General features: G+C 40.6%; 1 protein-coding gene across 7 annotated transcripts in view; it reads right to left on the bottom strand.

The window, feature by feature from the left end:
• Positions 1–416: 416 nt before the first annotated feature.
• The window catches only part of DEAF1 (DEAF1 transcription factor), a 31,277-nt gene continuing 18,582 nt past the window's right edge, over positions 417–13,111 (bottom strand). For 6 of the 7 annotated variants that reach the window (XM_072985611.2, XM_020784172.3, XM_078383658.1 and 3 more), the window contains 3 exons: positions 6,265–6,327; positions 1,691–1,780; positions 417–948 (listed from right to left, as the gene is read on the bottom strand). In XM_072985611.2, the coding sequence (XP_072841712.1) occupies positions 844–948; positions 1,691–1,780; positions 6,265–6,327 (258 nt within the window). In that variant the 3' untranslated portion in view covers positions 417–843. Of the gene's footprint in view, positions 949–1,690; positions 1,781–6,264; positions 6,328–7,120; positions 7,158–13,111 lie in introns of all 7 variants that reach the window. The other variant, XR_013540743.1, reaches the window with a different exon arrangement.

The raw sequence follows: 13,111 nt of genomic DNA on the forward strand, positions 1-13,111 counted from the left end.
GAGAGAGAGAGAGAGAGAGAGATGTCTAGTCTCCAATTTTAGATCATATTCTTCTATAGCATTCAAATGCTCTAGGCTGGTGGTTTTCCAACTTTGAGTCTGGGAGATGTAGTCCAATAATATGGAGAAAAACTACTCTAAATGTGTTTTGTACTTAATAAATTCTACAAGAAATTTCATGATTACATTATACTTCCCAATATTACATACAATCATAGAATCATGGAATTGAAAGGTTCCTATAATGTACTAGACAATCATGTCCTGCAGGAGGAAGCACCAGCCAATACACAAAAACTGACATGAGAAATGCCACCGAAGTCTAGATATACCCTTAAAACGACCCATTGAAGGGGTGGGCTCTTCAATAGTTGTTTTGCTTTTAATGAGAGGTAGGTCAGTAAGGGACAGAAAAATGTGGACACAATTTTTATTCAAACCACCTTAGAAGACTCTCAAAAGAATGTAGATCTCATAACCCACTTTGAAGAACGTGTATAAGTATTCTCAAAGAACCATCATCATCCACCGGAGGTGTGAAGTGCAACAGTTTAAAACACTCCTCAGTTTTGCAGGGTTCTTAAAGAGACCCTTGTAAACATGAACATTATGTTCCAAAGTTATGTCTTTATATGAAATGGGATGCTGTGATTTTCATGTGTCCACACATTTTCAGCATCTGCATTATTAGAGAAAAGTCTTAAGTTGGCCAGCAACATACAAATAGCAACGTTATCTTCTTGATGAGTTTGTGCTTTTTTGTATAAAACAAATCAGAGCAGGATTGCTGGTCCAGCCAGTCTGCTATACATGCATTTATACAAAGCAAAGATGTAAAGTTGTTCAGACAACTACTTTCTCTATCACAGTGTCTGTGACATGAACCTCTTCTTCCTGGACAGTAACTGAGGCTGCCTGGCCACAAATATGCTGATGGTCCTTCCAGTCCTGGAAATAAAGAGAGAAAAGGACATGGTATGAAAGCAGTTACTGAATGAAAGGTAACTGTAACAACATGACAAGGCAGGGGAAAAACTACAGATACCAAACAACATTCTGCTTTGTGTAGGCATCCTTCAGTCTCGAGAGACTATGGTAACGTGCTCTGTATGGAGGTCTTGGAACAGCATCTAGTGTGGCTGAGAAGGCCAATTCGAGAGTGATTCTGCTTTGAAACTCCCTCAATGTTACACCACATGTGTAAATTCTCTTAAGGATAGAGAACTAACATCCAATTTACACCTTCTATTGGCAAGAATTAAGAAAGAAAGAAAACAAAAATAACTTCACCTCAAAACAACAAGAAGACACAATGCAACCATGTTAAAATACTGAATTAAGAGGTCCAGTAAATTATACAAAATGTCTTTGCCTGGGGCCAAAGGAATAAGAGTGGGAAGTGGGGAGAAACTAGGGAGGGCATTTCATAAATGGATTACTCTCTACAACAGCTGATTGCCCCGTCACTCCGACCTAACTCCAGCAGGCCAGGAAACCTGGATATGGATACTGGGCAAGCTTCTATGGGAGCAGACACTCCTGCGGAGTAGACAGATACATGTAAAGTGAAATGGCCCAAGTAGACCTCAGCATGACCCATGCTGACTTCTCAAAAGCAGCAGATCAGGCATGCATGCTCAATTTCTCTAGCTACATGGGTTGTCTCTGAATAATTGTAGAAGTTTATTACCTTCCGTTGACAGAATGTTGAGCAGTAATTGACTTTGTGGCAGCCAGTGCACTCATTCATTGCCTCCCGGCCACAGTTGACACAGGACTGCTGTCAGTATGCAGACAAAGAGGCTAAGTCAGTGAGGAGCAGAGGAAAGCTTTTTTTGTTGGTTTTCTGTTTGTTTTTATTGCTTTATTTATTTCTTTATTTCTTTTTTTACAAAGCCTTAGCAAATGTAAAGGGGATAATAACAAAGAGAGATGATACACCATCACTATAGACCTGTTTGCAGAGTCCTTGTTGGGAAAAAAATAATCAAGTCTTCTATGAAGCAAACAGAGCACTCTGAAGGATTAAACTGACTTCTTCCCTCTAGCCTTTCTAAAGAACAAAGAGGCATTCAAGGTTATAGCAGTAAACATGGAGGACATAGCTCTGACTTTATAGCTGAGGAAGCCTTGATGTGGCCAAAGAGATTTGGAAGTTTAACTGAGAGGCACATTCCTTTCTTAGTCGCTGTACACAGGAAAAGGGTTACCTCACAGATTTTTTTGGCAACACCCATGATTCAAAACAACATTTGTTACAAAGCAAACATGATCTGTTTAACGGCCAGATTCTCACTCCAAACACAGCTCAACTGTACCATCCAATTAACATAGTCAGGCGCCAGTCCTACTGTAGGTCCAGCCCTTACCAACAGGCCAGCTAGGTATCAGATTTTTGGTATTATGGAAAGGCAGTTATTTAATTGTTGTTAGTGCTTCAATTATTGTCAATGATGATTGATAGTTATTTATTTATTGTATTTATATTGATGGGGCAGGGATGCTTTCAAGATATTCTACCCCACATGCCAAAGTAGCCTAGATGGCTTTGGATGTTATTATATATATTACTGGGGTGAGGGACACTATTGCATAATATGAAGCAAAAAGTATCTTGAATGCCATCCCCATCACATTTTGTTGAATTGTGCTTATAATTTAATCAATCTGTTTGGGACTGCAGCTTAAAACCAATGGACTAGAACATGACAAATCACAAGTTCATTAGATTCCCGGAAATTCTTGCTTTCATGATGCTTCTAACTACGGTATGGTGTTTGGAGAAAATTTTGAAGGCTTCACTGTTTATACCAAAGACAGAAAATAATAACAAGCAAGAAGGTCATTTTCCCAGTTTTCATTTAATTCTAAGAAGATAATATTAGAAAATAAGCCCCTTAACTGTGCCTCTTAACTGTAACTTGACAATTATCTGTGACAAAATATATAGTGCTTAACTGCGGATATAAACAGCTAATCACAGTTGTTCTTCCTGGTGAAGTTGAGAGTATACAATGGGGATGGAGAATATGCAGCCTTCTAGATACTTCCTAGACTCCATAATCTGTCATCTTTGACATCTGGGTAGGATTGATGGGAGTTGCAGTTCAGCAACATGTGGAGGGGGTTACATATCCTTCCAGCTTGTCTTTCAATACTGAAACTAGGGAAAGATCCTTCCAGAATAACAAGCTACTGAAATACTGTATGACTGTTTATTGCTGACGTCTCTACATCAGGATCTTGATTTCTTATTCCCAAAGAAGAATGAGGGGTGTTTGTGGGGGTGACTGGAGAGAGCAGAGAGAGGTAGAGAAAATCATTGGTACTCAATAATTGTCATGCCCCCACCTCCAGCTCAACATAGCTGTGCTTTTTTGTTCATATGAATAGAAGCTCCAATTCTTCACATTCAGGCAACACTTTTAATAGAATTGGAGTGGGGGGAGGTATTTTGGAGAGCTGTCACTAAAGTGATAAAAGCTCATGTTTGGATAGTTCATTCCCAACTTGAGGAAAAATAAAGAAAAATGACAGAAGGATGCATCACAGCCTAATCTGTTTGCTGCTCATACAGTTACCTAGGTGTGATTAGCAATGAGTACAATTGTGTAAGGCTGGTACAGGAAGGTGTTATTGGCTGTGAATAAATTGCTATGCTGCAAAAGGATTAGAATATAAACCATATTCAGTACAAATGGAGCTGCTTCTTTTGGGCCCAACTGATCCATACTCTGAGTAACACCTAATCTGTTTGCACTATCTGCCTGTAAATTACCTGCAAATCTCAAAATATAACAAGTGCTACAGAATTATCTCTTCTCAATTATATCACAAAGTGCAATACTGTACTGTAATTCCACAGAATTACATCCCTCCTTTTAATGGAGGTAACAGTGTTCAGGCAGGAACTGCTCAAGCACGCAATCCTTTGATAACCCAACATTACAACTGGTACAATGCATAATATATTGAGAAAGGCACCTGGGATTGTCATACTTGGAAGGGTGGCATGAAAAAGAACACAGGGTTCCTGCATCTTTAACAATTGTGCAAAAAAATTGTGTGTCAGCAGGTGCTGTTTCATCTTTCGCACAACTATTAGAGGCACAGAACTCCCATCATCCTTTTCATATGACCAATGTCTGTAATTGTAATGGAAGACTAACACAGACACAGAAATGTGAGACCTATAACTGGATCTCCCTGTGGTGCTTCTTAAAAATGCAAATGCAGCCATCCCAACCTGGATCAAGGCCACCACAAAGAGGGAATGGGATAATCTCCCCCGATTCCACTCACATAGGACTTTTTCATCCATGTCATGCTCATAGGGCCGAAGAGAAATATGCATGTTTTTCTGGTATTGGAAGAGATATTCTCCAACTGCCAAACCAAATATAGCCTGTGACAGCAGCAATTGCCTTCCCCCCCAAATCAAGAAGATTCTGCTGTCTTGTCCAGTTGTGCAGTGAGTATGGATGAGATCTACACTGGATGAAGCAGCTGGAATCTTCTCTTGATCCAAGCAGCGAAAGTCCTATACCCACAGTTCTCAGCCTGCCATGACCACCAGCAATGTTCCCTCTAATATTCTAATATTCTAATGAGAGCTCCATCCCTCTCATGCACGACTCCACACATACCCCTGCACAGGGTTTTCTCATGAGCAGAACCAAAGGGGCTGGCAACACTCGCTGTGGGTGCATGGAGGAGGAGGAAAGCTGTGCTGTCGCATGCCTCGATGCACCCTAGAGCAATGGTCCCCAACCTTTCTGCCTCCACAGACCGGTTTAGTGGGGGGGGTGTTAGGGGGGTGCATCCATGTGTCCGTGGGATGGGCTGTGTGTGTGTGCATGGGAAGGGACATGGGAGGAGCTGTGCATGCATGGGAGGGGTGTGCATGCATCTGGACATGCAGGGCAGCAGATTTGTCTCTGCAGCCCGGTCCTGGCAAGGCTATGGACCAGGACCAGGACCAGTCCGCAGACTGGGGGTTGGGGACCCCTGCCTTAGAGGGAACCTTGACCACCAGCAGCATCCAAAGAGTGCAAACAATAGTTTGATGGCACTCAGTGTCTGATTAGAACAGGAGATACTACTATGTATCCATCCATCTCTCTCGCCAAAGAAACATAGATACATACATATTTGAAAACATTTCAGTCTCATTTTCATTCAGTTTCTAAGAACCCCTCCAGTATTCTTAATCTGTCCCTATTCCATATCTGGTTGCAATATCTGCCCTCTATTTTCAACATGCAAGTTTGTTGGAAGGGTCTACCCACATTCAAATGTAACCAAATAGTTTTGTACACATTTTCTCCTGCGACTGAAGTGTGTGGGTGTACAGTTAAAAAAAAGTCTTCATTTTGTTTTGTTTTTTGGTCACACACAACTTTTCAAATGTACACATTTGGCCAATGCAGACCTCAGAAATGTCAATAAATTCGAAGCAAGATGCCCTTCACACCAACATTCCCTCAGATTTTCCAGAGGTGGCGGCTCCACCTTGTGGACTCAGAATTCTGTCTGCGACTGGAAACAAATGGGTGGAAACACTGCCTCAGCTGCACGCACCCAATAGATACAGGCCTGCGAGGTTTAGAGAAAATGTTGCTTCGCACCATTGCCCATTTTGGAAACTGTAAATTAAAATCCCCTTGTTTATAGGGAACAAAGAGGAAGAGCAAAGCTTTCTCTCTGATACTTGCAGAAGGTTGGAAAACAGGATGTGAACACAGTGAATACTAAACAACACTCCCTAAACACACTCATCTTCCCTCCATACGACTACTATTGTCACAAGACCTTTATTCTTCAGCACATACTGCATCACTACCAGGAAGTGATAATCAACACTGTATCCAAAATGCAAGAAAAATATGTTCTGGCAAAACAGCTGTAACACTTAAAAAATGCATGTGCAGTTAGGATGCAATGCCCATTAGGCAAAGAGCACTAACTAACCCAGGTTTACTTGCAGTACATTCACAACACTAGACCGTGGTTATGATCTGGCAATGCAAACGGCTTGGGCAGCATAACAAGAACATCTGAAAAGGTACCACAAATATAGAAATTACCTTGCAGGAACACCCATGGAGTATTTCATCAATGCACACCAATAACGAACTGAACCTGGAAGCATTCAAACATCACATTCCAAGTGCAGAGAAAGAACACATTGCTTCAATACAGCAAAGGGGAACAAAAGTGTTGGAATAACTGCTGATAAATTTGCTGATCTGATCTGTGGCTTACCTTAATGATGATTTCTGTTTTTCCATCTACATCTTCTGTTTGTTGAAATAACTGGTTCTGATACTGTGAAGCAAAAAATCACAAACTTCAGCTTTATATTAATATCTCATGCAGTCTTTTAGGATGTTCTGTTGCTACGTGATGTTTTATGGAACACATACAAGAGGGCAAAACTCAATGTGGTGTGAAAAGTCTGTGGTCAGGGTCACCACTGTTATGTTCTTTAAAATGACTAGCAGCTGTGAGGATCTGAGTTGAATGGCACTAGGTTATGGGGCTCAGGGGTTAACCTTAAATAATCAAAAGCTACTTTGTCTCATGAGGGAAAGATGCAGGCCCCTGAGCATATATGTGCATGCATTCAGAGTTATGGTTTTACAAGTATGTTTAAATGAGCTGCTAACAAAAAAGAGCAAATATAAAGCTATTAATTCAGACACAATGATAAAAGATTTCAGGCAAGATAAAGGGGAACAAATACCAATTAGAAAGTCAAGATTTTTGTTTGATTCTTATATCTTGTTTATTAGTGAAAAGAAAATTGTATTGGAAATTTTGTAAACTATTTCAGAAAGAACAAGGATAATGGCATAAAGCAACAAGCACAGGTGGCTATTAGTTTTCTGCTTGCCCTTATTTCAGGCCTTTTGCTCAGCTTTAATTTCTTGGCTAATTGTTGTGAAGGCTAAAGTGCGGTCTTGGTACTAAGCAAGACCCAGAGTTTGGATAAGTTACTCTTTTAGATTACAATGCCTAGAAGCTCTCTCAGTCATCAGGCATCAGTTCCAAGATGGTTGCTTTTATGATTGCTGAGTACTGAACATGGATGAGAAGGTGGGGTCCTCCAAAGGCTCACCTCACTCTGTTCCCATCTTCACTCTTTGCCCCATAATCTGAAATAGAGACAAGGTAGTACCTGCATTACCTTGCGCAGGAAAGCCCCAATTAAAAATACTAAACAAGTGCCATCCTCTAATTGCCTGACTGTGACATAATATAGAACATAAACAGCCATATTTATTTGGATTTAATTTCATATTTAAATGTTTCATATTTATTTGTATTTAATTTCATATCTTGCAATTTCTTTTATTATTCTCACATGGTAAAGGTAAAGGTAAAGGTTCCCCTTGACAATTTTTGTCCAGTCGTGTTTGACTCTAGGGGGCCGTGCTCATCCCCGTTTCCAAGCCATAGAGCCAGCGTTTTGTCCGAAGACAATCTTCCGTGGTCACATGGCCAGTGCGACTTAGACACAGAACGCTGTTACCTTCCCACCGAGGTGGTCCCTATTTATCTACTTGCATTTGGATGCTTTCGAACCGCTAGGTTGGCGGGAGCTGGGACAAGCGACGGGAGCTCACTCCGTCGCGTGGATTCGATCTTACGACTGCTTGGTCTTCTGACCCTGCAGCACAGGCTTCTGCGGTTTAGCCCGCAGCGCCACCACGTCCCTATATTCTCACATGATCAATGTTATATTCTTTTAGACATTTTGTACAATGTCTTGCAGGATATTTTGATAGCTCAGTGGTTTAGGTATCTGGCGGCACAACTCGAGGTTCATAGTTTGATTCCCCACTGGGCCTCCTGAGGCTAGAGCCAGGCTGTGTGGCAAGCTGCCCACTTTCAGGAGGCCCCCAGAAGAAGGGAAATGCAAACCACTCCAGAGTACTCTCTACCTGGAAAACCCTGAAAGGGGTCACATGTGTCAGAACTGACTTGATGGCAGATGATTATTCTACTAGCCACCATACATTCAAGGTCCAGACCTAGTTGGTTTTTCTGAATTTATTCCAGTTCATCTTGTTGTTGTACTCTTGGCAAGTGCCATGGGATTTGACACTGAAATTTCTGAAAAGCTGTTACACTTTGTTTTCATGATCACAATTTCTTAAAAGTTGGATGGCAGATTTTTGGTAATGGGTGAAGTGGCCTCTTTTTTTTAACCAGTATACCAGTGATGAACTTTGGGAATAATAAAATTTATGACTCTTGAATGTCACAGAGAAAGTCTGGAAGAAATTTGGAAGAGTTAAGGTAAAAGTGAACAATTGACACAGATAAACTCCTGCCAGGACAGGTAAGAGAAAAGCAGGGAGCCTACCACCAGCACAGTTCAGATGGTCCGTGGACTACAAGTGCTCGAGAAGCAGACATACGAGTGGGCATTTATTCACTGATTTTCTCTTGCTCTGTTTGCTTGCTGCCTTCTCTCAAAATGGCCAATTTTAATTTCTGAATATTAGTAGTCAGCTTTTCTTTTTCTGCTACTGCTTTTTAACTGGAGGCTGGAGTACTTTTAAAACGTTTTACTAAAACCACCTAAGAATATTGAATTCTGCCTGAAATGGTAGATACACATTTCTTTTATAGCTAATAATCTGGAATGCCTCAGTGGCTTGAGCTGGAGAAGATGACAGACCAATCTGGGCTTTAATGTTTAATATATTTCTCTTTTAGGCCACGTGCCACTCATTATTTATTTTATTTAAAATATTTTTACACTGCATTTCTCCTTTAAAATGACCCAAGGAAGCTTGCATCCTTAAAACACAATATTTAAAGCTAAAAACAGTAAGTACATTACACTAAAATGATAAAACAAATTCCACACTAAAAAAGGTAAATAAAAGCAACAGCAAAAAATGCATTCATGTATTCTGCTATGATTAGTTACTGATAGTAATGGATGTAGCTCCAACTCTCCTCAAGCCCCCTTTTTTATGTACACTTGGCTTCAACATTTGAAAATACCTTCCCCCAAAAACTAAGAGTAATTAAGCAGAGGAAAATCATGTCCTGGGGGTATTTTTTAGGATGGGAAGGAATCACTTCCTGTTTTATTCAATTAAAATAAAACTGAAACATTTATCCTCTTAAATGCCATACTGGATACTAAATAGCATCATTTTATGAGTTAAGATATACATTATTCATTGGCTGGTACCAAGACTAAATAAAGTACAAATATTGATAGGAAATAAGTTCTGCATATATTTCCATTCTGTCACCTCATCTACTCCTTTTGTAATGAAGAAAAATACTGTACATTTTTCCTCGGCAGCTTCAAAACGTGTGGAAATTCTGGTGTTCTAAGGAATGTTCATTCACACATACTTTCACAGCATCAGGCAGCAGCATCGTCAAACCCACACACTCATATCGCTGATGATGTAACCCACAAGCAATCAAAGTTGAAGTCTATGAGGGTACCAGAGGTATTCTCCCTGGGTATCATGTTTTCCAGCAGAATTGCAGGGATCTAAGCAACAGTGACAGTCCGGAGATAACGTGAAGGACCACCAACCCAGAAATGGTATATGTCTCCTGGGACACATATTGCCAATAACTGACTCACACTCTAACCAATGGAAGCAAGCTGTGTAAGCTATATTCTCCTCCTCTTCCTCTTCCAATCAACCAGACCATGACTGATAATCGTTTAGAGTCCCCAGAATTGGTTTGTGCCACTGGTTTACAGAGAAGTGCTTCCGCCACTTGAGTAATCTACCTGTAGTTTGGCTTAATTACCTGCATAAAGGTTCAGAAGCTGCTGTTGCGTTTCTTAGAGAGAGATGACCTTGTGACATGATGTAGTAAAAATGTTCTGCCAACAAACAACCCTCTTCAGTGAATGGATATACTCTTCAGTTCATAGTAGAAGCAAAGCCCCAGAGAACTTAACAATGGGTAACAGAACTCTGTTAAGCAGCACTAAATAAATTAAGTTAGATAGATCATCATCTAAGATACTAGGCAGGATTAGATTTAGTAGCAGCCCACAGTGTTAAACTTCCTGAGGAAGTTTTAAAACAATCTAAAGCAAAATCAATTTATACAAGAGCAGAAGCTAATAATTAAGCAGCTTAAGGGCTTCATTTTGGATCATACTTATGACCTGACATCACAGGGTTTAGAAGGCTATGAATCTGCAGGAACGTAAAGTCACTGCAGCACAGAATCACATTAGAAAAACCTCTGGTGGCAAACAGCAAAAGATAAAAGTGTTTTATATTGTTCTTTAAACAAAGAAAATCAATCCTTAACCTTCGAATAATGTGCTACATCGAGATTAGAATTACCATTCCATACTCAGGTTACATTGCCATCATAGTGAAATAAGCACTGGTGTTCCCCATCTCCTGCCTAGAAAATAAAGGCAATTACCCCCACTGGTTTGACCATTATGACTCATTTCCTTATTACAGTAATCCTTAAGTATGTTTTGTAGTACAGTATGTAAAAGGTAAAGGTTCCCCTTGACAATTTTTGTCCAGTCGTGTTCGACTCTACAGGGCGGTGCTCATCCCCGTTTCCAAGCCATAGAGCCAGTGTTTTGTCCGAAGACAATCTTCTGTGGTCACATGGCCAGTGCGACTTAGACACGGAATGCTGTTACCTTCCCACCGAGGTGGTCCCTATTGATCTACTCACATTTGCATGCTTTCGAACCGCTAGGTTGGCGGGAGCTGGGACAAGCGACGGGTGCTCACTCCGTCGCGTGGATTCGATCTTACGACTGCTTGGTCTTCTGACCCTGCAGCACAGGCTTCTGCGGTTTAGCCCGCAGTGCCACCACATCCCTTAGTACAGTATGTGGATCAGTATTATTAACAACCTCCCATATATTCATATTATTAAAGGCTTGGCATTGGTTTCCAGTCTTGCGACTGACTGACCAATCGAGTGACGGACCAACAGAGGTACTGAACTACATTGTAAAGGCTGCAGCAGTGGGAGTAGAGCACTAACACAAGTAGCAAGGGGGAAATAGGCAGATATACAGCCAAGATATGTTCTCCCCACATTTTCATTTATAAATTACATGCAAAGTGATACTGTTCTCCTTCTCTCCTCTTATAATTAGCATCTCTTCCTTCCCACCCAGAAAGAGTAAGGCTCATTCTTTTTGTGAAAAATTCCAGAATGAGAACTGGATTGTCATGACCATCCTTACAAAATCTGGACAGGTGTGAGTGGGTTGAAGTTAATTTTTTCCACCAAATGTTATAGTTCCCTTCCACTCCAGGTAATTTCTAATTTTGTATCTTTTCCACTGCTTGACATCCTTGATTTCACCAAGGACCATAGGTGGTAAGCTTTACATCCATAATGGAGCCAGGAGGATTGTATGTTGTGTTTAGTGGCACAAGACCCCCAGTGCTTCTCCAGATCCTTCTTAGGTGGTAGAGTACATCCCAACCTTTCCCCTACTGGGACAAACTGGGATAAGATTGTTTCTGGTTTGTTCAAAATATGTAATTCTACAACTTCCCTTCAGTGCTGTTCATATACCTTGAAACCTTGGCTGGTTTTGTCTGAAACTTATGTTTCAGCCAGTCAAGATAGTCATTAGGTTTAAAATATTGAGCTATAATTAGCAGCCATGTTTCACACTTGATGTTAAGCTTTAAAAGAAAGGCCCTCCTAAAGTTGCTTCCCCTACTACCATGGATAAAAGCAATGGTTTCCCTATTTGGCCTCAAAGATCTTTTACACATCAGTCTGAATTGCCTGGCAGGCATGTCATAGGTAGGTCTGTCAGTCAGTTGGTCTTTCTTTTTTGGTTTCTGTGTTCTGTGACCTTAACGGAGTGTGTAACAATTAATGGAGTGTATAACAATTCAAACACTGGCTGCCAAGCAGAAAACTGTTAAGTGAATTATCAAAAAAATGCTCACCATCCTATTTAGATTTGAAATTGTGTTATAAATGTAATATGTTATAAACACTTCTCTTCCTTTCTGCAAAAACTTTACATTGGAGATTTGTGCTATATTAATCTGAGGATGGTTTTTATTGGTTGTTGTGGGTTTTTCGGGCTCTCTGGCAGTGTTCTGAAGGTTGTTCTTCCTAACGTTTCGCCAGTCTCTGTGGCCGGCATCTTCAGAGGACAGCACTCTGTACAGTACTCTGGTGTAGTTGGCTACAAGCAGCTTCCTGACAAGGGCCTTCACTAATAGCATGACTGTGTGTTCCTGCTCAATGGCAACAGGTGCTTCACAGAGAGAATGAGTAGCTCAGTTTTGCCCATGGCCCACCTCCTAAACAACAGCCGTAGCCCTTGATAACCCAGGTGACAGCAGAGCTGGTATAAAATTTCCTTTGAGACTTAAGTATCACTAAAGCTGCAGATAATTTTAACTGTGTTTTTAAGTTTTTTAAATGTATTTACTTGTTTTAATACTTTTGCATTGGAGTTGGTGATATGATTTTTAGTAAAATTTGGTTTTATCTGTTTTTATTCTTTCATGTACTGTAGTTTGTAAGCCCCCTTGAGCACCATCTTTTAGTGGAAAGGTGGAGTAGAAATTAACAACAACAACAACACATGTTCAAGGACAGCGTACACTGATATAGGTGTGAAGATCCCTGTTTTTCTCTACACTCCAAGGACTGTGTTGGTGCATTAAAGAAACATTTTCTTAGGTTTCTTAGGCTAATTAAATGCAGAGATCTGCAAAAATGCAAAAATCAAAGTGGTTTCAAAATCAGCTTTGCTAAACAAATTCAGCACACACTACACAGAGTACCTGCAAAGGTAGAAAACCAAGCATTCACGTTTTGCTCATGAAATTGGCTCTTCAATTTTGGATATTCAGTTACAACTACTAGTAACGAACAGATAAGAAGACATGTGAATCCCTTAGGCAACTCTCAACAGCGGCTGCAAGTCTGTTTCTGATTCCTCTAAATCAGATGTTGCTGAAGTCCAGCCCCCATTGATCCTTGGTGGTACAACCAACAGAGGGGGATGATGTGAGCTGCAGACCAGTGATATCTGGGCCACCCACTCCCCACTCCTGTTCTTAAGTGGGTTGTCCATGGACCTTGATTCTGAAGT

This window comes from Pogona vitticeps, chromosome 1 (assembly GCF_051106095.1).
Source record: "Pogona vitticeps strain Pit_001003342236 chromosome 1, PviZW2.1, whole genome shotgun sequence".
Classification (NCBI taxonomy): Eukaryota; Metazoa; Chordata; class Lepidosauria; order Squamata; family Agamidae; genus Pogona; species Pogona vitticeps.